The sequence below is a fragment of the Ictalurus furcatus genome, chromosome 8 (genome assembly GCF_023375685.1).
Source record: "Ictalurus furcatus strain D&B chromosome 8, Billie_1.0, whole genome shotgun sequence".
Lineage (NCBI taxonomy): Eukaryota > Metazoa > Chordata > Actinopteri > Siluriformes > Ictaluridae > Ictalurus > Ictalurus furcatus.
Window position 1 is genome coordinate 20,533,986 of NC_071262.1, and position 27,416 is coordinate 20,561,401.

A 27,416-nucleotide genomic window follows, 5' to 3' on the forward strand; every position below is an offset into this window, starting at 1 on the left:
GACTAACTGACATTTCCAAATTACCCATAGTATATGTGTGTAATTGTGCCCTGCAATGGGTTGGCACCTGTCCAGGTTGTCCCCTGCCTTGTGCCCCGAGTTCATTGTGATAGGCTCCAGGCTGCCCTGCGACCCTGTGTAGGTATGGAAAATGGATGGATGGATGGATAGATTTTGATTCAAACATAATAGAGTTTCTGATCACACACACACACACACACACACACACGGTTTCTGTGGTTTTGCTTTTTAAACTAAACTTTAATGCTGTATTTGTGTTTGTCTTCCTTCTATTCCTTCTATCTGTGTACACAGACACAGATATTTATTTTGTGGACCCATATCTGTATCAGCGAGATTGTAGCCCGTGGGATTGTCATCTTTTTTTCGATCTCTAGCTGTGCACGCTTCCAGTTCAGGCAAAAAAAACCTCCACAATGTCACACTTTCCTACAATGCAGTGGTACTATACTGACTACCACAGTCATTTCGCATTCTAAATTTGATTGGTCAGCTTGGTGTTGATTCATTTTCTACAGCAGCAGCTCTGAAAGTAATCCTGGCTGTAAGGCAAATCACAGGTTTATACAGTATTAATGTGCTCGTTCTATATGTTAGCATTTCTATAGTAACAACGCGCACAGGGACCTGAATAGTGGACGCTCTACACGATCTAAGACTTATAATTAATGGATTAAAAAAATTCACTATCCAAATTAGATGCAGGGTTCAAAAAATGGGAAGAAAATTGTCTAATTATGTTAGATCAGTTATTTGAGGGAGGAGTCCTATTGTCATTTGAACAGCTCCAACATAAATATATTTTTTTAAAATACCTAAGTAATGCTAAGGCATTACTTACAGACACACAAAGAATGGAATAAACTATGCACTTCGCCATTCAATATAGAATGTTTTTTTATATTAATAATCAAAAGAGCCATCAAAAAGAAGATCATATCACACATATATAAGATCTTACAAGAAGAACTAAAGGATGACAGTTTGGACATTAAGGAAAAATGGGAACTGGAGATGAATACCATCATTCCAGATAAAAAATGGGCACTATCTTGCAGAGAGGGACACAAAATAACAAACAGCCCATTTCAAGGGAATTTGAATGGAAAGTCAAGATGAGATTTTTCAGAACTCCCCTTATTACCTCAAAATTTGGAGACAGATTAGATCAATGTTGGAGGGGCTAAGTACACCCCTAAGTGAAAATGTCCAAATTGGGCCCAATTGGCCATTTTCCCTCCCCTGTGTCATGTGACTTGTTAGTGTTACAAGGTCTCAGGTGTGAATGGGGAGCAGGTGTGTTAAATTTGGTGTCATCGCTCTCACACTCCTTCATACTGGTCACTGGAAGTTCAACATGGCACCTCATGACAAAGAACTCTCTGAGGATCTGAAAAAAAGAATTGTTGCTCTACATAAAAATGGCCTAGGCTATAAGAAGATTGCCATGACCCTGAGACTGAGCTGCAGCACGGTGGCCAAGACCGTACAGCGGTTTAACAGGACAGGTTCCACTCAGAACAGGCCTCGCCATGGTCGACCAAAGAAGTTGAGTGCACGTATTGCATTTCTTCAGTGTTGTCACATGAAAAGATATAATCAAATATTTACAAAATGTGAGGGGTGTACTCACTTTTCTGAGATACTGTAACTGCAAAATTACAACTAAAAACAGAAATATTTTCAATCAAATGGTCCCTGATCATCTCATGTTTTCTCATGTGATTCGTTGTAGGAGTCGGAGTAGATCTTTGTTATCTAAATCTGAATGCCATCTTGATGTTATTCACGCACTACTATTATTTATTCATTATTACTGTGCCTCTATTTTTGTCTTTTTTGATTTATTTATTTTTATCTATTTACTGTATTGGTGGTTGTAACCCCTTACTTACCATTTTGTCCCATGAGGGGAAATATGTGTGGACACTGAGAGGATATTGGAAACCATGGACTGCCCTGTAAGACATTTATACCGTGCTATATCTCTGAACTACTAATTGTACTGTAAGACTGCACGTGATAAAATAGAATAAAAAAAGTTCAACAAAAAAAGTCACTGATATGGTGAAATTTTCATTAAGGAGAAGTTTATTTAACATTTACAGAAGGAGTCTCCCGTGTCAGTGCTTTATAATGGTCATTAAGTTTTACACCATGGGAGAGAGCTCACAAGCTTTGAGGAAGAGGATACTGAGGGAACTTTCTATGGCTGCTTATAATGTAAGTAGTTAAATGTAACTATAAATGGATAAAAAAAAAAGTATGACATCATCTTTAACAACTAACAAATTGTAACCATTGGTGTAAGAGAAATACAACACTTCAGAGACCTGTTTCACGAAGCTGGTTTTGTTGGCTACCCAGGTAAGTTTGTATTTAATTTGAGCAAACTCAAGCTGATAATCAGCATCATGAAACCTGATAACCTTAATTAACCCAGGTTGGATTTGTTTGGTTTTGTCTTACTCTGCAACTCTGAGTTTGTTCAACTCACTTCGTGAAACAGGCCTCAGAACATTTAGGGTGGTAACAGTGACCCAGATGCATGGAGGGCCACATTACGCCACCCTTTCACTGATTATTTTCCTATATACAGTATTTCCCTATATATATCACATCCCAAGTGTTTTTTTCCTTACTTGACAGATATCTACCATATTGACAATATGCTCAGGTCCATTCAGACTGTTGGTGCCTGAAAAACCATTTCCTGCATTTTGACCTTGAACAGACACAACCAGGAGCTTTGAATATTTCATTACCTGTTTGGAAACATACAGGAATCGATAGCATGTCCAGACATGGCGAGACGTGCTAGTCAGTGCATGTCTCAGGCCTGACCAGCTGCTGTGTTTCAGCAAACTGTGGAGCCAAACTGGAACATACTGTACATAAGATCATATATTCACTTCAAACACAAGATGACACCATTTATCACAAAAAAATGGGTTTATTCAAATATAAACCAGGCTGATTTACACTAATTCATTATTTATTTATAATGAATTAGTGTAAATCAGCCTGGTTTATATTTGATTAAACCCATTTTTTTGTGCTAAATGGTGTCATCTTGTGTTTGAAGTGAATATATGATCTTATGTACAGTATGTACATAAGTAGTTCCACATTGAGGAGGAGACAAAAGCCTTTGCTGGAAATCTGTTTTTTGAAATCTCACATGTAATTTTAACACCATGACATACTAATGCAGTTCTACATGCAGTCATGCACACCTTATATTTCCCAGTATGGAAAGTGATAACCATACATCCATCCATTCTCCATCCTGCTTATCCTACACAGGGTTCTTTACAGAGGAAACCCCCGAAGCACATAGAGAACATGTGCAGGGGCAGTGGTGGCTTGGTGGTTAAGGCTCTAGGTTACTGATTGTAAGGTCAGGGGTTCAAGCCCCAGTACTGCCAAGCTGCCACTGTTAACCCTCTCTTCTCCAGGTGCTGTATTGTGCGCTGAGCCCAACTTCCTAACATGCTGGGGTAAGCAAAGAAAAGAATTTCACTGTGCTCTAATGTATATGTGACCAACAAAAAAAAAAATACATGCAGAGGCAGGATTCAAACCCCCAACCCCAGAGGTGCAAAGCACTAAGCTTACCATGAGAAGTCCTTCCATGAAATACTACAAATGACTAAGTTGCTTTTTGTTAAGATCAACTAAAATGCTTTTGAAATGTTTTTTTTTAATACCACAGCGCTGTTAAATTCTCGATTCTGATTGGTCAGAAAGTGTTGATTCATTTTCCATAACAGCAGGTCTGGCAGTAATGTCACCTAAAAGTATATTAATACTTTCCTTCTGATACTTTATCATTTCTATAGTAACAACTTACTTGTATGGTACATGCTCCATATAAATAGATGAACAATGTGTGTAAGAAGAGGAGACAGACAGAGGTAAAGCCCATGTAATTCCCATGTAAGCTGTAACATGGGAAAGTCTTTGTGACAGAGAGCTTTCTTGGTAACATGACAAGCTTCATATTATTGTCTGATTAACTGCAAGAGAGAGAGAAAAGAGAGTCTGGTGAGGGTACGAGTGGTTATATCTGCCATAATGTAAGTGATAACAGGAGCAAATTTAGTTTTGTGGACATTCCATAACATCAAACAAATAAAATGAATGACGTGTCAAGGCTGATGTGGTTAGATTTCATATGAACGAAATCGAAGAATAGGTATAAAAGCTCTTCATACAAACTGAGTTGTTGCAAAGAGAATTTTCAGTACCTGTTTATGGGGAATAGTTAATTCATCAGGTAATTTGCTCGTGCCTTGAATATGACAAACAGCATTGTAATAGTTCTACAATAAACCAGAGATCCACTTGAGAATCACATCTCTCATGTGCTGATTGAGTCGTGAGAAATGGCTTTTCACCACCAAACTCAACACCTCCAGGACGTCTGGCCACTGCTGGGTCCTAATGTTGGCAAACCCCATGACTGACAAGCACATGGGAAATTAGCAAGAAGCCCTAAAGCTTAGCGCAGACCCCTATATAAATATTCTGTGCTTGGCAGAAGCTGGTGGAATTAATAGAGACTGTTTGTAAAGCGCTTCTCGGAATTGATTAATTCCTTCTTTTTTTTTTTCCAGACAGAACACTGTGATGACCTGGTGCGATTTATGAGTATGAGCATTGGAAAGAATAACTGTTCCCTGTCATTTCAGTAGGTCACGTGTTCAAAGTTATTTCCCTTTTATTGTTCAGCCGCAGACTCCCCAGGAAAAGTGGGGCGCCAGAGAAATACCTGAATCAGGTCATAAGTCTTGACAACTCGTGGATTACGTACATGGCGAAGCAGGAGAGAGGGTGAAAAAGTGGGCAATAATGTTGGGAAATATAAATAGATCATCCTGCATCACAGTGCAGGACAAGGACAGACAATATTCCATGCATGCAAATAGTGCATTAAAGCAGAAAGAGTACATGATTACTGTTCTACATTGTGTTTGTGCCTTCAACAAAAAAAAAAAATGTTGATCAGTGTTTCGGCTATGAGATATCGTGTTCTGTCCTCTCTACATGGTTGAATTCTTGAATCTGATGATTGGTCAGAAGGTGTGCATAATATACTGTAAGACTAATAATAAACGGATTTGAAAATTTGTGTTAATGTGATGCTACGTTCACACATACAGCGATTCTATGGTTGAACGTCGCCAGTCGCTGTACTGTGACATTGCCAGTAGGCATTCCGACTACTGGTTGCCATAGTAACTCACTGTTGCTCACTGTTTGTTGCAAATGAGCAAAATCCCATGTAGCTCCTATTTCAGCGTCACCATCAGGGTGTATATTCACTATATGTTCGATGATGACCAGGAGCTGGACCACAGCTCTTTGGCCATGGCTTCTATGTTCCCTGGGTGAAGTGTCCGGCTTGGTGCTGCTTGTTCCCGAGTGCCAAAGCAGCGACAAGCCGGACACTTCTCTCAAGATAGGAGCTACACTGGAATTTTACTCAATTGCAACAAAAAGTGAGTGTTTCATTATTATTTATTTTACTATTATTATTATTTTTTGCTTTTTTGCTTTAAACCTGCTAGCTAAGCTAAGCTAATTTGCTACTGCCTCAATGGCGCTGCTTCTGCTGATGAGCACGGGTGGCTACGGATCACGTGGGATCATTGTCTTCACTCCCACTGGTAGTCGCTGCACCAAATCACTTTAAATTTGCATAAAGTTAAACTTTTCTCAACTTTCAAAGTTGATGGACACGCCCACATCTAGTCACCAATGGTCGCCGTTGCTCATGTCGTCGGAAGTCGGCAGCTCTCATTGAAAATGAATGGTCTCTATTGTCTTGATTTTCCTCAAAATATATTTAACCACGAGGTGACATGTTATGCGTATCGTGCTAGCAGGACAGTTATATGACTGTTTTCCTCTGCACTTTATTATGTTGGTTATTTATTATTTATTTTTTGGTTGTGTCAGTGTTTCTACATCCCTGTCCCTGATTCTGAAAAGATCATCTATCATCTGTGCATGCTAATTAATCCACCTAGTAAAAACAGTTGCACCGTCAGCCAGATTGCACTTTTGCTGATGTGTGTGTGTGTGTGTAGTGCAGCAAGTGCTGGGATTCAGAATGAGTAAATCGCATTATAGTTACAGCATGATGGTGTTTCACACCACTATGAAAGATCAGTGTGTTTAAACATGGCTACACACTGAAAAGTCTATTTTTTTCCTGGTCATTCTATTTGTCTGGAAGGCAACTACAAATTGAAAACTAACAACACAGATCTATGTTTGCTCTACACTTTTCTGTAATACTAAGTGAGACTGGAGTCACCCTTTATGATGATGATGATGATGATGATGATGATGATTATGGGAGTAGGTACATCTTTAATGAACCCACTTTATTGTTATTGCAGGCAGAGTATGAATTTCATTACTGTTGGAGACACATCCATGTTAACCACATACCCAGTTATTTAAGTGCTGACTCTCTCTCTCTCTCTTTCTCTCTCTCTTTTAAAATAATTTCTCTTAGCTTCAAGTGTACTGGGTAAAGTTAAACTTAATTGCACCGTAACTCACTATCGGTCTCATGGGATATATTGTCTGCTACTCTCCCTCCTTTTTTTATTGTTTACTTTCTGCAGGGGGAAAAGAAATATCATATTTCTGTGTCCCACATCCACTATTCCAGTCCAGATGGCACATTGCGGAGAAGAGGCTCTGAGTTTTTTTGGACAGCTTGAGCTGTAGAGTTGAAGTAAATCGAGTACAGGTTGAACCCAGAGCCAAAACATTTCACACATGCATTTGGTGCTGGTGGTTGGACAGATAAAATACTCCAGAGGACTATTCCATGAGGCAAGCTCAACAAAACCAGTATTTTTCTGCCTTCACTTAACTACAAATGGTTTACTTAATGCGTCAAGGTTTTTCAAGCAAGTCCTTTCATAACCTTATATTGGCTTAAGTGGTTGCTGGAAAATGGAGTGTGTTAAAGCAGTCAATAATAATAAACAGGCATTAAGAATTTAAAGATGTCACAATGACAAAAAGCAATAATGCTGTTGCTTCCAAGGACCACAAGGAAGCATGAGAGAAAAATAAACCTAGCTATTCATTTAAATGCATAACCTATGGGGAGAGGTGACACAATTGTAACACAAGTTTTCTCAACATTCATGCATGCAATTGTGACTTCATTACACTCATTTACAAGTTCATCACTTCTCCCTGTCCATTTGAAAAATGGCAGATTTTCAAGAGATATTTGTATTTAAAAAAAAAATTGGGGCTCCTGAGTGGCACAACAGAAAAGCATTTACTAGAGTTGGGGTGCATAGTCCAATTATGAACGAACTTGGACTTGTCACGCACTAGGGTAAATCTGTACTCAAACTTGACACGAACTCAGAAATTTTGGACTCCAAATGTTTTTTCCGAGTACAGTCGAGTCCGTGTCATAAAATTAAAATAACAAAAAATTAATGAATGTCTCCCAGCCTGACCAGAAGCTTTCTGCGCACACACTTGAAACGCATAGTATATTTCCTATCTGAATGAGTCACATGGTCTTGGCATCAGATAAAGACCAAATATATACAGGTGGTGAGGTCTTGCCTAAGCATTTAAACCAACAGAGATGAAGCTCCACCACTAGATTACACACCATCTTAGAAATTGGTGGCTTGGAAAAAATCATGGTCAGCTCACAATAGAGGTAATTGCCAGAGCATGTCTTCTGTCTTTTATCGAGTGGGAGTACAAGGGTACAAAATTCTATCAGAGGGATTGCATCAGTTGTAAATTACTTTTCCTTGTTTACAGTCCAAGGCCAAGCCACATGCTACAGTCAGGCAACACCAGGTTTTCTAACCAGAAGTGACTTAACACCTTTTGGACCAGCACTGATGTGTTATCAGTGCATTTTTCTGAATAAAATCAGTATTGACTATAACAGGAGAACTGGGATCTCTGTGTGTTCCGAGAAGTTGTTGGGAATATATAGTCAGTCACTGGTTCCATATTATCAGGGTTTGTACAGATCTTTAAAAGTCTTTAAAATGCTTGATTTTGTAAAATTAGGCAGGTCTCAGGTAAATGGTCTGCACTTATATAGCACTTTTATCCAAAGCACTTTACACTGTGTCTCATTCACCCATACACACACTCACACACACACACACACACACAAATGGTGGCAGAGCTGCCATATAAGGCGCTAACTTGCCATCGGGAGCAACTTGGGGTTCAGTGTCTTGCCCAAGGACACTTCGGCATGTGGGGTCGGACCGCCAACCCTACGATTAGTGGACAACCCACTCTACCACCTGAGCCACAGCCACCCTATGCATCTAAAGTAACACTAATATGCCTAACTTTCATTTCACTTTACACTGGTGAGTAAATGAAACCATACTGAGCATTCTGACATCTTGATATTTATATAATTTCTGGAAAATCGCCTAAGAAATGCATTGTAATACTTCAGAGAACTGAAATTAAACTACTAACTAGGATAATGTTACTTAAATAAGTAGCAGTGTTTAGCTATTGGTTTCTGTAGAAAGGTCTCTTCTCTCTGCCTAATTTACAGAACATCACACCATTATCACACCACATTCAACATCAATAGGGTGGTGTGATGAGGCTCAATGCAAAATGGAGTTTTCCTACAACAGCATAGCTGAAGTGTTATATTCCTTTAGGAATATACATCCACACATTTGTCAACGATTACAATGTTTGTTTATGAAAGAACAACACTTTTTCTGCATTTAGAGTTACTCAGTTAGCAGCTATAAACACTTAATCCTTCACTTTTTCTTGAAGTTAATTTCACAGAAAACCACAAACACCTCTGTCCTGAAGTGCTGGAAAACAGCTTTACCTTTACCTGACTGTTACAAAGCACTGAGAGACTCCTTCCATAAATGTTAAATAAATAAAAAATATATATAATTTTTAAAATGTCAAATAAAAAATCAACAATTATACATTTTTCACTGTTACATAACAAGACAATATTTATTATTACGTGTAGATTATGTGTACAAAATGAATCAACTTTTGACCCAGCAGAGTTAAGTATTGAGTGTTGCTGGAGTTTCACAACTTTAAAATTCTAGTGTGAATCACTGCATTGATTTTTATTAAAGCCGGGTTTTGAGGGTGTAAGTAAGAACTTTGGTGCTTAACATTCAATAAAAGTTAGACTTGGAGTATGGAAAAAAAAGATTTGCCATATTGGATCTTATTGAGCTTTATTTTAGATTTATGTCATTTCAATAGATATTCCCTTCCTTTATTTTCAAAAATTATATCTAAAGTAGAAGAACTGATCCCTCAAGATTGTGTTGACGATTTAATGTCTAATGTCTGAAAGTAACTTAGTGAGAAATTGTTCAGCAGTGACCTGTCTCACAGCACTGCTTACTGGACAGTCCACGGTAATTGGAGTCACTGCATCAGGAGGTTGTGGTTCTCCTGGGTAGGTTGCTTCTCTTTCTAATTGTGTTTGTATTGCCACACACCCTGTCAGCGGCCACTCTTTAACAGCCTTTAACAGTTGAATGGTGACTTGAGAATTCTTGAATAGTAACTTGAGAGGGCTTTTCCTTTTTTTTTTTTTTTTTTTTTAGAGAACAGGGGAAAGTTGAGTTTGAGGTCCATTTAAGTGACTCTGGGTATGCTGTCATTTATATACATCCCACTTCACATACAGTAGATGTAGGGTAGAAGGTGACATTGGGTTCTACACTTTTAAGGTTTACCCAGAGAAACAAACCAAGCAACTTAAAGATGAGATGAGATAAGATAACATAAGATAAGATACCTTTATTGTCACTGTACATGTACAATGAAATATTTTTGGAGACAAGACAGTAGATGTCATCAAGAGTAAAGAATTAACAATAGATATAAAATAAAGGATACAAATAAAAACATATTCAAATGCTGGTAGAAATAAAGTACAATGACCTAGAATGGCCTCTAACACATATTAGAGTTCTCGACTTTGTTTTAAGTGTAAGGGAAATTGTTCCTCAATGGTTCTCTGGAGGGCATGGTGGCTTATTGGTTAGCACATTTGCCTTGCACCTCTGGGGTTGGGGTTCTCGCCCTGTGTTCGCAGAGCTTGTGTGTTCTCCTTGTGCTCCGAGGGTTTTCTCTGTTTACGTCTGAGGTCTAAATAATGCTGTGTGTGGTTTTGATATTAATTCCGCACTACACATGCTTAACTGAACTCTAAATACTGCTATACGTTAGCTAGCAGTCAATGTTAATATGTTAGATGCTGAAGAGATCTCCAAGTTAGCTAGCTAGTCAACTAATATTAACCAAAATATCAGCCTTTAGTGTATGTTAGCTAGCTAATGTTTAGCTTTCTGGAAAGTTCTTTCTTCTTTATTAGCTTCCCTAGGGGGTTGAACTTGGAGCCATGTCTTATTGGGTAGCTGTCTATTGTAGCTTCCTGTGTTGTACTGCTATACACAGGGTTGTACACCAAGGGTTATCCCAGAGAAATACAGGAACATATTAGTTCTAGATTTTCAGCTAACATTCAGCTTCGCCTGGCCCGAGGTCTCACGTCATTAGCCCTCATCACTCCATCATTGTTTTTTCCCCATGCCACTCAAATATTTAGCCTATTTCATTGGCTGTGTATGATTTCCCAAGATATCTTGCATGCCTGCTTTTATTGTCTATGTGATAAGTTTGGTTTAACTCAGTGATAAATATTTAGTATTTAGTATTTCAATATTATCCATTTATTCATTACTAGTTGCAGTTAAGAGTTAACTGAAAACCTAGTTAACTTTTTTCATCAGAATTTTTTTTTTTTTTGCAAATGTCAGGCTATGGTAGTGCATCTGAGATGACATTTGAGGGGGCTAATAACATCAGAAATTAGTTTAGCTTGGACCACACATGACATTTAGATTTGATGCATATGGAGATTCACAGTTTGAGGGAAAATCTGTGCACAGAACTGAACCAACCAGCTCCAGGCTTCTCTGTGAACAGTTGCCAAATTGGATTGTCTGTTTCCACCCCCAAGCCTAAGTCAAACCACCAAACAAATGATAAATCATAAAACACTGCAGACATGATGAATTATATATATATATATATATATATATATATATATATATATATATATATATATATATATATATATATATATATATATATATATATATAAACATATGTTATATAATGTATAACACAGTGAATGCTTCAAGTGGTTTCCCCAAATTCAACTGAAAATGCAACTTATACTGATTTCTCCAGATTTAAAATTATTCAACCACCTGAATAGAATCCCTCACAACTGCACAAATATGCAAAACAGGTTTGTCTCAAGCAAACCTCATGCAACTATTCAAGGGCTTCATTAGTTGCACCAGGTGTGCTTGAGCTGGAACATAAAATACCTGAACTGAAAATATATTAAATACCTGGATGGGGCAGAAAAAGGAAGCTATCAACGGCAGGTTGTGAAAAAACCTCGAGTGACTGCAAAAGACCTGCAGCAAGACACAGTATGGCACGTACTAAACACAGAAGATTTCCATGCCAGAACTCCAAGACGTACACCACTACTTACCCAAAAGCACAAGAAAAGCCAGCTCAAAGAAGTTATGGGATTCTGTTCTGTGGAGCAATGAGACAAAACTGAAACTTTTTGGCATGTTGGATCAGCAGTATGTCTAGAGGACGAAGAATGAAGTAAGATCACTCTGTCCACAGTCAAGCATGGTGGCAAGGCAAGATGGATTCATTGAAGTATCAGGAAATCCTAGGAGAAAACGTCATGCCGTTTGTGAGGAAGCTAAATCTTGGGCATCATTGGACCTTGCAACAGGACAATGATCCCAAGCATACCTCAAATTCCACCAAGACTTGGTTGCAGAAGAAGTCCTGGAAGATTTTACAGGGCCATCACAGTCTGAAGAAGCTGAAGAATTATATTAAATTTATATTATATATATATATATATATATATATATATATATATATATATATATATATATATATATATATATATATATATATATATATATATATATGGGAACTGTCTGTTGAGGGATGGTTAAGGGCTCCTGGCTTCCTAAAGAAATTCTACTTCAAGAAAGGATCCCCATTCAGAAACCAGGCAACCTTGTAGCATTCTAGACTTAACCTTTTTTTCTAAGAGTGCAAGGTAAAGTGTTCCTCACTGGTTCTCTGGATACTCATTTGCTTTCTTAAAGAATTCTTTTTGAAACCATCTCTGATTGGTAAACTGTAGTAAGTTTATATATAGAACTTTTAAGGGTTTCCCAACAGGGACAAACAAAAGAACACATTAGGTGTCTACACTTAAGCACTTAAAATATTTTTTATAACAGTGTAGGGGGAAAATGTTCCTCCATGGCTTTCTGCATGGTTAAGGGTTCTTAGCTACTCTAAAGGGTTCTGCTTGGGAATACTTCTGATTTAAACACATTCTGTTGTAGGGTTTGCCAAAAAAACTTGGAGTCGCCTCCTACATAGAGATAGTTATGGGTTGCTAGCTTCCTAAAGCAGTTCTATTAGGAACTATTTCTGAAAGGGAACCCCTGTGTTGAAAAGTTATACATAGGGGCTTTAATGGTTTAACGGGAGAAACTAAGAAACTGTTTAGGGAACCTGAAAATCTAGATGGAATCTTTTTATAAGAATTTAGTTAATAATTCAGTGATGACTTTGACCTGTTATACACTTGGAAAACAAGCATCTATCTAGCATCTTAGAGGGTTCTTCAATTTAACCTTCTATATTTTTTTTCTTATAGTATAATCTAAAATAGATATACTGTATAATTAAAATGATTATTTTTAAACATTTTATACAAATAATTTTTATAGGTGCATCACTTCTCTCAAACATTTGAGGGAAGTGATGCACAAACATTGAAAACAAACATTTTAACAGTGTAAAAGACCGACAGGGGGCATCTCCATTTCAGCCACTTTTGAGGACAGTGATGGCTGTGATCATATATAAGACATTAAACTTAACCTGGATCAGATCAAGCTAGACTAGGACTGGAAACCCTGCTTAAGAGAAGAATTTCAAGCTTCTCGAGCTTCAGCACATGTTTAAACCTGTTTCCATGGAAATATAAAAATACAACAGACGCCTGAACTTGTTTACAAAGAAACTCTCAGTAGGAAGAGAGCTCTTTTGTAGCCCTCAGCCACTGACCAGGCCAACAGGATAGCTACTTTGCTAAACCAGGTTATCCTACTTGATGTCTTTTAGTGCAGAGACTAGCTATTTACAGTATGTTGGATTCAGTCATTGAGGGGTTTTTATGAATCATGCTGTAATGCTGAATGAACATGGGCATTATGGGAACAAATGATGAGAATAGGAAAATATGTTTTAACCTTATTAGCCACAGATGCACCTCTGGCAGAAGAGACACCGTTGCCATAGTAACAAAGCATGGCCATGGCATGTTTCAGGTTCTCGTGGGATTTGTCCTTTTATGAGCTTTACTGAGCACAAGCCATAAGGCAAACTAAATAAAACGCACACATGGGAGCCAAATGACGCAATCCAGCCTATAAATTTAGATAACAAAGAAGACAAAGAAATTAAGAAGCTATTTAACTTAGTAGTTTTCTCTCAATAGAATATGCTAACACAGAATAAGATTTTTAAAATTAATATAATAATTACGGCTTATATTATACAATAGGTTCAATCTTTACCTTTTAAAGCTGCCTACAACCTCTTTTGGATCATTTAAGCAGCTTTTACATTTTCCAAAATGCATCAAATGCCAGAGGCCATACACATTCGATTAGGTCTGAAGATCGAAAGTCATTTCAGGCTCCAAAAGTTATTTCCAAGGTAACACTTTATTTGAAGTACCTACATATGGCCTTTAATACACATTTATAAGCACTGAATAAATAATTTATAACACAAATTCCATTAGCGAATTTATGAAAAGTCAAAACTTAAGAGGTATGACTTATATGCCTTTACCATACATGAAAGAGTGAAGAGTAGAACACCATTATATAATTAAAATTTATTACCTTGTAAATAATTATGACACTTTGACAAAGTTGGTGAGGGTATATATAGTGCTTTATAACAACTGTGTTATAAATTTTATATACATTTTATATAATCTTTATATACATCTTCCATTATCGCTTTCTAAAAAATGTATGCAATGTTAAGGAATTCAGTTATGAATGCCCAGTGTAGGTACTCTTAAAGTATTTAAACTGTTTAAGTTTAAAATACTTAAAATACTAAAAACTGTTTAGAATAAACCAACATAGAATAAACCAAAAAAAACAACAACATTATTATTAGAAGCAAAGTTTTTTAAATGTATTTTTTAAAAAACAGTTAACTACATCTTGTATCTGATTATTGAAAAAAATGCATTTGTTTTTTTGGAGTCAATACGATTTCTCTTTTAAAGATTAATTTAATCTGAAAATTAAGTATACAAAAAAAAGTTATTATTTACAAGTCATCAATTGACACAACCTTTTGTACACGGAACAGCATGTAGTATCTTTTTATCTAAAACTAGGGTATGCTCTATCTATCTATCTATCTATCTAAATTGAGTCTTGTTGAAAATGCTTTACTAGATTCCATGGAAATGGACTGTTCCACAGTGTAGTAGAATGGGGGAAGATTGAGATATAAAGCACTGTTTCTAACACATTTTAAAGACTGAGTTAATTGTTTATAACATTGAGTGAAGATATCATTAGTCTGTGTTATTATTTTATAAAGCAGTATGTGATTTTAATTCAGTGTACTTTTAGATTTTTAAGCCTTAAGACAAATAATACCTACACATTTCCTCCCTCCTCTATAGAACTTAAAATATCCAAACTGGCAGCTGTAATAGCATTTAGATGTCTGTTTGTACTTCAGGCAATACAAATTTAATGAGTCTATAGGGATTATGAAATAGAGTAAAAATCATTCCCCTGACTGGTTTAAACTGGTATTAAAATATGACTTTGCACCTAGCTTAGAGCTAAAAGAAATCTGTGGGGAGAGTCATGTCGACATATAAAACAGGGCAAAAAACTGAATCTAGTTCATCTAATATGACAATAGTGTTGGGAAACCTTTTTGAAACTTTTTAATGAGATAAATCATTTTTAGCAGCATGTTAAGAATTTTAAATGTGTTATTCTCCTAAAATTGCATGTCATACATCATCTAAATTTCTGCAAGGAATATATATATATATATATATATATATATATATATGCCATGAAAGATTACAATTGTTTGTGTGTTATTATCATGAGCATTGTCTACTTGTGATGAAATGAAATGAAATTTTATGACCAATTAATGCAGAAAACTAATTAATTCCAAATGGATCACATACTTTCTGCATTTTTACATTAAAGAATCCTTCATTTGGTATGTTTTTTTAAGCATTTTGTTTTATTACAAAGCAATGAAACTTATTTAACTTATATAAAAAAATATTAAATTACATATGGATGAAGTAATTTACTCACACCACATCCAATGGTTTCTGATATCGTGTTTGACTGTATGTGTCAAAACATAACGTGCTCATCTGCATTAACAGAGGATGAGGCGAAAAGCCCAATAACTAGGTTGTGTTTTGTGGGGACGCTCAATTTTAATAATCTCTTAAATAAGCCAAGTTGTAAAAGATATAAATTAATGCTTTATAAGTATTAACAATGCAAAATTGATAACCACTGAGGTATTAAATCATTCATTAGGCTGTCATTTCGTGTTTTTAAAGAATTGCCTTTGTAGAAGGTGCATTAGTGCTTCTTAACAATGTCATAAATGATCTTTATCCTCTTACCTTTTGTATACAAAGGATAATACTATATGAAGTGCCAGAATCAGAGGTGCACTTTAGTAAACCTGCTGTCAATAAAGCAATGACTTGGTGTTGCAGTGAATGAATTTAGATCTGGGTCAGCTGTTCTTGTCAGAATGAGGTACTTCATTAAAAACAGATAGTGTATTAGAGTTGAATTCAAAGGACTGAAGCTCTTTCATGCACGTCTCCCAATTCATGTTAGCATCTTCCATCTAGTCAAACGTAACCTCACAGAGCACAATACTGTGCTTCATCTAGGATTACAGGTCTAATTGCTCTCTCCCAGAATAGATCAAAGTCATTTTGAAAGCAGACCTGTCCTTTTGGGCCACCCAGAGAAATATAAACTAAAACATCATTCTACAAATAATGGCTGCATGTCTAGGGTTAGAACATGTCTGCTTTGTCAATAAAAAAAAATGCAGTTAGGTATAGCTGAAATGTCATGTCTTGCTGTGGATCACTTGAATAATGCTTTGAACAAAAACTGAGATGCTCAATATCAGGCCATCAAACTGATCTAGGATCATCTGCTCCGGGCTAAATATGGTCAGCCTGCTCTTTCTATAAATAATCCAGGAGGATGTGCTGCAGCTTTATTGCCACAGAGAGAAACTGTGCCTGTCCTGTCCATTTAGACTGATGATGATGGGTTTTTACTAAGGGCAATGGCTAATTAAAACACATGTGATGCTTTTACTAAGAGCAAATAATTCAATAATTACATTTATAGAAATTGTATATTAGTGCTTATTCATACATATTGTAAATGCAAGATTAATCGTCATAGCGATGTAACCAAATATGAATACGTTATTTGGAATGAACCGGTAATGTTCAATGTGGCTGAAAATACAGATATGAAAAAGTTATATTTTTATAATAATTTTCTTTTTCTTTTGGAAAGCTTGCCAGAAATGTTCACAGGTTCAGTTGGTTAAGACTAGAGGTGTGCATTTAGACTGGGATCCTGCAATTTTTTTTTTTTTACTTTTATGCACTAAACATATGCAGATAAAGATAGACAGGTACTGTCATTGCATACCCCTAAATCACCCCATTTGTTTGTGAAGCCCAATAATTTAATTGTCACTATACTTAGGGAACATCAGTAACATCAACAGGTAGAACCATGGCCAGTTCATCCAGAATGGAGGTAACACCAACACTGGTTCTATAGACTGTTGGATGAGCTACAGAGTCATGGAGCTGTAGATTTGGCCAATGGTGTGCCAATGCATCCTGGCCTAAAGCCTCTGTCCATGAACCACAATGGATAATGAATTTATGTGTCTTGTGAATTTGCCAATAACCAGGCTTAACTTGGAAGGTAGTCTGGTCTTAGGGAAAGAAGAGTGCATCTTCCCACTTCCAGAACTTTTTCACCCACCTCAACAGCACTTGTGATTTTGTGTACCCCATTCCTGGTGATTGATCGAAAACACCACTGAGGAGTTTAGGGGTTCTGGAAAATGTTACAGCAATAGTGACACAGCTCTTATTTCACTGCTGAAATTGAGACTTGATTTTTCCACCTTCCTTTCACTCTCACATTTTTCCACAAGCCCTCTTCACATAGGAGTCATCTGTGGTTATTCTGTCCATTTTTTCCAGGGAGAACACCTAAGGTCATTAGCCAAAGGAGAAAACCTGAACTGGACCAACCTCTTCACACACATTCACACACATGCTCCTGTCACTTTTACTAACACTTGCATCTGTGATATATCTGAGATGAGGTTAGGCATTCAGCGAACACTGAAATGGCCAGAGGTGCAGCATTACTACTGTAGTTACTGCTGCAACAATCCAGCCAACATGTACAGACTCTGCCTATGGCCATTCACAATTTCCTAACTGCATCCATGACAAAGATTGCTCTGTCAAGGTGGATTGCAGTGTGTGTGAACTTCACAGTCTGTGCAGGAGTCAAATGACTCTCCTCTCTGTGATTGACTTTTTGCCCCAAAGCTTTTAAATCTAAGATCAGGAGCTCATCACTTGCTGTTGCGACAGTCCACACAGCAGTCAAGGCAATGGTCACCACCTCTGTTCCTGGAGATCTACCTTCCTGAAGACTTTAGCTCCATCCATAATTGTGCCCACCTGACCATCTAATCATTGCCTTGAGAAGTTCATGATCAACTAAAACAGGTGTGTTTTAGACTAGATTTTGGTTGGTGACCACTGCTTTAAGGCAAATTGCCTTAAATTGCACTTTGTAATTCTGGGCCCTTTTTAGAATGAGAAAATATCTTGAAAATCACAGTTTTCAGTGAATGTTTGGTCTGATTTGTAATTGTCTGTTATGACTGTTTTTTTTTTTTTTTTTTTAAAGAACGTCATTACAACACAGTATTTAAATGATCACGTGAAGTAGAATAAACTGTAAACTATAGACACTGTATTTATACAGACAGAGTATTTCCATAGAGAGTAAGAGAGTGCAAGGGATGTCTGTCGTGTGTGTGTGTGTGTGTGTGTGTGTGTGTGTGTGTGCGCGTGTGGAGAGAGAGCATACTAGATGTCTATGGCACAGGGGAGACAGTGTGTGTCTAAGCTTTGGCTACAGCCTTTAGAGCGCCATGAATAGTTTATGTAGCAGATCAGGGAATCTCTCTGTGTGGAAGTTCACTCTGTTAGTTGCCATAGACAACAAGAGATGAATGAGAGGCGGATAGAAAATAAAAAGTAAACTGCATCTATCAAAGCAATACAGTGTCATTCCATGGCTGATGCACATGTGCCCACGGAATGTTTATGCTCAGTCAGAGCCTCAATCAGCATCATTATGTAACTGCTGGTTGGACAAGACATAGTGGGCCTCATTTATCAAACTGATTATGAATCGATTTATTCGTAAATCATTCATAGGAGCATTTGCACAAGAAATGCAATGCAATTTGTTTGGAAAAACAAAGCTAAGGAGACTCACTAATGTGACAAGTTACTGCGATTTTATATGTGGATTATGCTGTCAAGTTTAAACCACTTATTTTCTTTCAATTACACACACCACTTTAATGAACATTTTGTGAAACGCACATTAATGACTCAAAAGAAAGCTATTCAAAATAAGTCCATCAACTAGGACAAAAGTAATGGCATCCTACACAAGGAGAAAGTTGGTGCATGTCTATGGTAGCCCAAATGCCACAATGGCTGAGATGCATTATCAGAAGATTTACAGCACACTGCGCTTAGGAGGTGCTCTTTCACAGTTTATCATCGTTCTTTTATTATTCAAATCCTCCAGGATTTAGTGATTTTGCAATTTTAAAAAAAATACCACAGATTTTCTGCAGATTTGGGCCAAGACATATCATGTGACATCATCACAACGCACATTCAGCCAAAGTCCTCTTTGATTCATGTGTGTCAAACATGAGTACAGCTAAAAGGTGTCATTTATCAACAAACACTGCAAAAGACCATCCAACCATCCATCCATCTTCTATACCGCTTATCCTTTTCAAGCATTTTTGGCTGCAACAATCACAAAAAATACTTTGCGAAATCCTGCATGGAAACTGAGATTTGCACACTGTGAGATTGGCCTTTTATAGAGTTTTGCGTCTGTCACTAAGTGTAAATCAGCTGTGCCGTCTTAAGAATTTTGATGGATGATTGGCATAAATCAACATATACATGGGAGTACAAAGAAAATAAGCATTGCTATACTTTTGTAAATCTAGTGGAAATGTTTTTTTTGTTTGTTTTGGCCTATAAAAACATTTCCACACAAATTTATTAACAGATTAATAAATTACACTAAATGTTTGTTTGGAGGCTTTTATATCACACATGGTCTTTTTTTGTGCTTTCTAATAGTAAATATGTCTTATTGTTCAATTTTCTCTTTTGATCCACCCTCACACAATGCACTAATACACTAATTAATTTACTCACCATTACATTATTCAAAATCACATTAATTTGAATCAGCAAATCTCCTAATCTTTTTTGTGATTTGATTTTGGTCCAGTTTTCCCTTACCTTAGTGTTCCCATGCACAGTGGTTAAATCAATAGAAGAGAAAACACAGGGGAGCTCTTTTGATCTGCTTAAAGTACAGTAAGCCGAAGTTTGTTTTGACTATAATTTTTTTTTCTGTGTTGAATTAAATTGCTTGTCACAAAAGAAAATCGGCACAGAACCTCCTCCACTTTTGCCCTCATCAATAAATCCTGACTCTATGAATATGCAAATAGGAAACTCTACCATGAATGTTCCTTTGCTAGCAAATTTCCCATAAAGCATGTGAGTTGATATACAGTAAGAAATAAAGCGTAGGCCTTACCTAACTAGCAAGAAACACCCTGACTAACTGACAAGCTGTGGACATGCATTATTGTGCTGTTCTATCTGACAGAAACATGCTCATGTGTGTGCAAGTAACTGCAGAGAGAAACAAAAATGTCTCCATCTTTGTAATTTAACTAAAGACAGCTCGAAGAAACATACCAATGTTTGCAATTTGCATATGATATAATAACCATTAAACTCCAAAGTAAATATTTAGTGTTCATGCAAATGGGTTTGAAAAGCAAAAGCAATTTGGGAATATAGTTTTTTTTTTTATTGTTGTTGTTTGTTTCTATATGTGCAAAATCACTACAGTAACAATTTTTCGTCATTGATTTACCCACATTTTATCAATTGTAAGGTACCTTTGAGTATAATTGATGGAGGCAGATGGTTTATTTTGTTATTATTATTATTATTATTATTATTATTATTATTATTATTATTATCATCATCATCATCATCATTATCCCTGAGCATCTCTGGTTCAATCTTGAGCTTGGTTTAGTGTTTGTCTGGAGTTTCATATATTCTTGTGTGGATTTCTCCAATTTCCTCCTACCTCCCAAAATATGCCAGTAGTTGAATTGGCAACCCTGACCCAGGATGAAGCAGTTATTATTATTATTATTATTATTATTATTATTATTATTATTAGTAGTAGTAGTAGTAGTAGTAGTAGTAGTAGTAGTATCCATTCATTCATCATCCTAACCACTTATCCTATGCAGGGTCACAGGTAAGCCTGGAGCCTATCCCGGGGAATTTAGGGCACAAGCTGGGGGACACCCTGGACAAAATGCCAGCCCATCACAGGACAAAATCATACACAATATGGACAATTTGGAAATGCCATTCAGCCTGTCTTTGGACTAGGGGAGGAAACTGGACTACCCAGAGGGAACATGTAAGCTCCATGCACACAGGGCAGAGCTGGGATTTGAACCCCAAACGGGCGAGGCAAACATGCTAACCACTAAGCCATGGTGCTGCCTACTACTACTACTACTAATAGTAGTCCTATTACTACTACTACTACTACTACTACTACTACTACTACTACTACTACTACTAATAATAATAATAATAATAATAATATTAGTAGTAGTAGTACAACCACAATTCCAAAAAAGTTGGGACACTGTGTTAAATGTAAATAAAAAAGGAATGCAATGATTTGCAAATCTCATAAACCCATATGTTATTCACAATAGAACATAGAAACCATATCACTGTTTAAACTGAGTAAATGTACCATTTTAAGAAAAAAATAAGGCAATTTTGAATTTCATGGCTGCAACACGTCTCAAAAAGTTGGGACGGGGCAAAAAAAAGTGTGACTAAAAAGAAACAGCTGAAGGAACATTTTTCAGCTAATTAGGTTAATTGGTTAATAGGTCAGTAACATGATTGGGTATAAAAAGAGTATCTTAGAGAGGCAGAGTCTCTCAGAAGTAAAGATGGGATGGAATCTGGATGGAAGAATATGTTGCTCTAAAACTTGAATATACCTTTCAGCATTGATGGTGCCTTTCCAGATGTGCAAGCTGCCCATTCCATAGGCACTAATGCACCCCCATACCATCAGAAATGCAGGCTTTTGAACTGTGCGCTGATAAAAAGCCGGATGGTCCCTCTCCTCTTCAGTCCTCTTTAATGTAGAGGACGCGGCGTCCAAGGTTTCCAAAAACAATTTCAAATTTCGATTTGTCTGACCACAGAACAGTTTTCCACTTTGCCTCAGTCCATTTTAAATGAGCTTTGGCCCAAAGAAGATGGCTGCGTTCCTGGATCATGTTCAGATATGGCTTCTTCTTTGCATGATGGTCTGGTCTGCACTTGATGGAGCTTTAACCAGGCATGATTAACAGAATCATGCCTGTTTTTAATGAGGTACCAACTTAGGACTCGAAGATCACGGGCATGCGATATTGATTTTCACTCTTGTCCCCTCTGCGCATATATTTCTCCAGATTCTCAGAATCTTTTGATGATATTATGTACTGTAGATGATGAGATATTCATAGTCTTCACAATTTTACGTTGAGGAACATTATTCTGAAATTGTTCCACAAATTGTCACCATATTTCGGTTCAATTGGTGAACCTCTGCCCGTCTTTACTTCTGAAAGACTCAGCCTCTCTAAGATACTCTTAGTATACACAACAATGTTACATATTACTGACCTGTTGCCAATTAACCTCCAGCTGTTTCTTTTTAGTAACACTTACTTTTGCAGCCTATTGTTGCACAGTCCCAACATTTTTGAGACATTTTGCGGCCAAAATTACCTTTTTTTTTTCCTTAAAATGGTACATTTACACAGTTTAAACATTTGATATGGCTTGTATGTTTTATTGTGAATAACATATGGGTTTATTAGATTTGCAAATCAATGCATTCGGTTTTTATTGACATTTTACACAGTGTCCCAACTATATTGGAATTGGGATTGTAGTAGTAGTAGTAGTAGTAGTAGTAATATAATTATTATTATGTTGCCACTAGAAAGGTCTAACGCTGATTCAGTGAGCATTAGTTTAATGAAGTCTTGTAGGCACGCTGAACTGAATGCCTGTCATGTTTTTGTGACTTTATTCTTCAATACAGCAGATAAAACAATGGCAAGAGTATCTGAGGAGGAGGAGCCTGAGCGTTGGGATGTACAAACTGGGGACTCCAAGGCTGATGCATTTGGAAGTAACTCTCATGCGCTCGCGCGCTGCTTCATTCCACCTCCTCATGCGTTCGCGTAGTTTCCGTCGCGCATATTCTAGCACGAGCGCACCGCCGATTCGACCGCGAGCTACTTTTCACGCCTAAAACCACACTTGAAACAAAACTTTCTTCTTTTTTGTTTTTGGCTTGTTCTTTAAGCTATGCGGTTTACATGGAGCGAGGTTGATAGCGCGTGCCTGCCGTAGGAGTGCGGCAGCGTCCGCGTGTGAGTCCGGGTTGCGCTTTTGGATGAGCGCGGCCGAGCCGGAGCGGCGCGCGCTTCACGAGGATGCTGCGGGGAAATGCCTGCGGGAAGGGAGGATGAGATGTGCGGGAAGGCGCTGGAGCTGCTCTCTGATCTGTGCTCACGTGGAGAGGTGCACAGCGACAAGTGCGCCGACTTCATGTACTCCTTCCGCGATCTGGGCAGACCGGACTACTCGGACTCCGGTGAGTTCCAACTCTGAAAGCTTCACTTATTTATTTATTTATTTATTTATTTATTACCAGGCAGTGCGCGTGACATAGAGAGTTGGTTATTGAATTGTAACATTGATGCATGAACATTCCCAAGTAGTGCATTGATACTGTGCTTCAAGAGTCATGTCAAACATATTGAAACTGATTAGATTTTATCTCTCATTTGCTGCTCCCAGCTCCCTGGAAAAAAACAAAAAACAAAAAAAAAACCACAATAAGAAGATCTTAAAGTCTGCGATTGAGGATGGACTTTTTTGAGTGGTCTGAAAGCCGCACCCTTTCACTGACCATAATGTGCTTTCAAACATCACATCATGGCTGAAAGGGTTTTTACTAGCTTTACGGGTATATTATTACAGTTTCCTTTCTGCAACCTTCCTATAGCTCATACAAAACTAATATAACAGCATCATGCAGAAAAATTTGTTCATTATTTAATGTCTTTATTAGTAGTAGTATTAATATATCTCTATCAGATTCAATCCTGAGCTCGGGTTACACTCTGTGTAGAGTTTTGCATGTTCTCATGTCTGCTTGGGTTTCCCATGGGTTCTCCAGCGAATGTGTGTGTGTGCATGGCGCACTGTGATAGATTGGCATCCCTTCTAGGGTGTGTCGTCGTCGTCCCCCCACCCCCATATTCCAGTGTTCCTGGAATAGGCTCCAGATCCACTGAGACCCTGAAATAAATATATCTAGACATACTACTGAATCTCTCGGAAATCAATGTAACAATGTGACAGCCTTATATATTTTCCTTCACAGACATGCATTAAGTATGATTATACTAAAATGTGACATATGAATGTGAAAAAGTGCAGAGTCGTTCAGATCTGAGGAGAATTCATTGCCCTAAATTCAACTCAATCTTGAGAAAGCTCAGGTTTTTGTTCAGATGTACAAGATGCATTCAAAGGATCATTATTATTCTTTTTCTGGGGGGCACAGTGGCTTATTGGTCAGAACATTTGCATCGCATCTCCGGGGTTGCGGGTTCGATTCCCGCCTCTGCCCAGTGTGCGCACAGCTTGCTTGCTCTCCCTGTGCTTTGGGGTTTCCTCCAGGTACTCTGGTTTCTTCCCCCAGTCCAAAGACATGCATTGTAAACTGGCTGGCATCTCTAAATTGTCTGTAGTGTGTGACTGGGTGTGTGATTGTGCCCTGTGATGGGTTGGCACCATGTCCAGATGTCCTCTGCCTTGTGCCCTGAGTTTCCTGGGATATTCTCCAGACTCCCCACGACCCTATGTAGAATAAGTGGTATGGAAATACAATCTGCCTCTGACAATAGTTACTTCAACTTTAGCAGAAAACCTTCAGCGGTTAAATCACTACTGATTCATGTCATCATCTTTTATTCACCATCGTTTAGAGCTGAACACCAGAAGTTTCCCTGTGCTAAAAAACACATTGTCAAATCAATTTTCATCAATGATGGTGTTCTGGATGGTGTTTGTGACAGATAAGAAATGTGCAAATGTGATGGTATATTATTAGCTCAGATATGGGGAGAACTCATTACTCTTTATTCACATTGATCCAGAGAAATCATTACCCCTGATTAGATTAAGTCACCTTCAGAAAGTATTTGTAAACTCTTTTTTTTTAAAAATTTTGCATAAAATTTATTTCTTGTTATTTTCTTATGAGAGCTTCTGAGTTTGAATTTAAGGATAAGGAGATCTTCATAGCTACAGATCAGCTTCAAATAATATGATTGGTGATGAGTTAATGCAATTTTATATATGGATTACTCTGTCAAGTTTAAAACGTATATTAATTTTGATTATACACACAAATTGAATGAAAATTTGTGAAAGTCGTTTTCTATTAATGACTTAAAAGGCAGCAGTCCAAAACAAATCCATAAATAATGACATTTAAAACTAGCCATTCAAGTAGAACAACAACAGCAAAAAAAAAAAAATAAATAAAATAATAATAATAAAACCTGTACAGTGTTTGTACAGGAAGTTCTCTTTCACTGTTTTTCATCATTTTGTCATTTTCAGCTCTCTGTGAGGTTGTATGCATGCCACCAAATATAATGATGATTAGTCTTTATTGATCACAAATACATTACAGCACAGTGAAGTTTTTTTCTTCACATACCCCAGCATGTCAGAAAGCTGGGGTCAGAGTGCAGGGTCAGCCATGATACAGTGCCCCTGGAGCAGAGAGGGTTAAATGCTTTGCTCAAGGGCCCAACAGTGGCAGTTTGGCAGTGCTGGGGCTTGAACCCCTGACCTTCCGATCAGTAACCCAGAACCTTAACCACCAAGCTGTGAACGCATGCTGCACTTTATGACTGACTGGCATTTATCAACATACTTACAGTAAATGCATAAGCAGAAAATTAGCATTACTGAAACTTATGTAAATCTGGTGGCAACTGTTTTGTCTGTCCTATGAAAACATTGATACACAACTTTATTAAAGGTGTTTTCAGACTTCTACATCGGTGCTTTGTTCTGAACTGGGGACTTAAATTGTTTCACTGTTGCATTTTCTCCTTGGCTCAGTACGATTTCACAAAGCAACAGTTCAAAGTGTACCAAAATGTGTTTATGCAAGTCACATGTGAGTAAACTGTCCTCTCATTGGTCAGAGTGCAACTGCTTATGTTCCAGGGCTCAGCCAATAGCAGTCATCTATCAAGATGGATAGACAGCAGCTCTGCAAGCTTCTTTTGACTTTCTTTTTAGCTGTAGTTATAATTTATCAGTCTCTGAGACACTCGCTAAACACCTTGTAAACCTCTGTGCTTTGATCGGTTTGTTGTTCAGAAATATGTTCATCAAATCAAATTTCATTGAGGCATTTTATCTCGCCTTTGGTCCAAGGTAAACCCTTATTCATGTTGCAAGTTATTAGCAAAACAAACACGCTTTTTATGTAATTCAATTCCCATCATGCACTGCTATACAGGTTGGTTTGTAAGTCCGTTGGGTCGAATTGCTTTCTCACCACAAGCGAACCACTCCAGAGTTCGTTTGCCAGTTGAACGAGGTGGTCTTGGCCCGATTGATTTGATGCGGATCCAAGCACGATTGCCGTGTTCATATACGTCTAAACGAACTGAACCAAGGGAGAAAATGCACCAGGTTTCAAAACAAATCCTCCAAACGAGCCAGGAGTGAAAACACCCTAAAAGACTGAAAATGAGGCCCATTATTTTGGGAAAAGGAACTGTATATGCAAAGGGTATGACCTGTATGAAATTTGCTATCATACTGTATCCTTCTTCTCTGCTGTACATCATACTTGGCATTATTTCTAAAGTATTGTTAGTACATCCACAATAACCAGTTCTCCATTGGGTCCTTTGGGTTCCATAGCCCAGCTCTTACCATTCATCCTTCCTTTCTTATAGGAAAACAAAGCAACTGTCATAGTGCCAGTGCCATCTCTTAAAATTGTATAGTGTATTGTGCCTTCGTGTTGTCATTAGAGAGACCACTGCATGTCTCACATATGTGACCACCGCCAGTGAACCGTGCTCGTCATTCATTTCCCCTAAGAAGAGTTACACTTTAATTAACGCGAACAGCTGAGGCTAACATGACATGGGACTAAATAATCCCAGAAATTATTTAGTTCTGATGAATCCTTAGCAGAAATTGCATGTTTTAACAAATACTATCGTGAGATTTTGACATGATGTTTTAATCATTATAATGCAGTGGATATTAGATGAAGGTTGTGGCCAATATGAGAAAAGCTGGCTTGGGATGCTTTATATTGTAATCTGTGTCCATATCATACAGTTATAAATTCACTGAAAAGCAATCACAATACAGAGGGAGCATCTGCAAGGCAATGAAGGATGTTTTTTTTCTCTGATAAAAAGTCAAAGCTGTGTATTTTATACTAGGGTGAGATCTAATCTTATCTTCTGTGTGGATGAAGCTCTCTCTCCATCTCCCAGACTCGACATTATGATACAGTGCACGTGTTGTGTTTTGCTTTACGTCTCACATCACACATTCAAATTTAGATCAGCCG

The 27,416-nt window shown here is 37.5% G+C and overlaps 1 protein-coding gene across 2 annotated transcripts in view; it reads left to right on the plus strand.

The window, feature by feature from the left end:
* The first annotated feature begins 23,148 nt into the window (after positions 1-23,148).
* Positions 23,149-27,416, plus strand: part of syt9b (synaptotagmin IXb) — a 55,049-nt gene continuing 50,781 nt past the window's right edge. For both annotated transcript variants that reach the window (XM_053631376.1, XM_053631375.1), the window contains exon 1: positions 23,149-23,381. In XM_053631376.1, the coding sequence (XP_053487351.1) occupies positions 23,234-23,381 (148 nt within the window). In that variant the 5' untranslated portion in view covers positions 23,149-23,233. The remainder of the gene's footprint in view (positions 23,382-27,416) is intronic.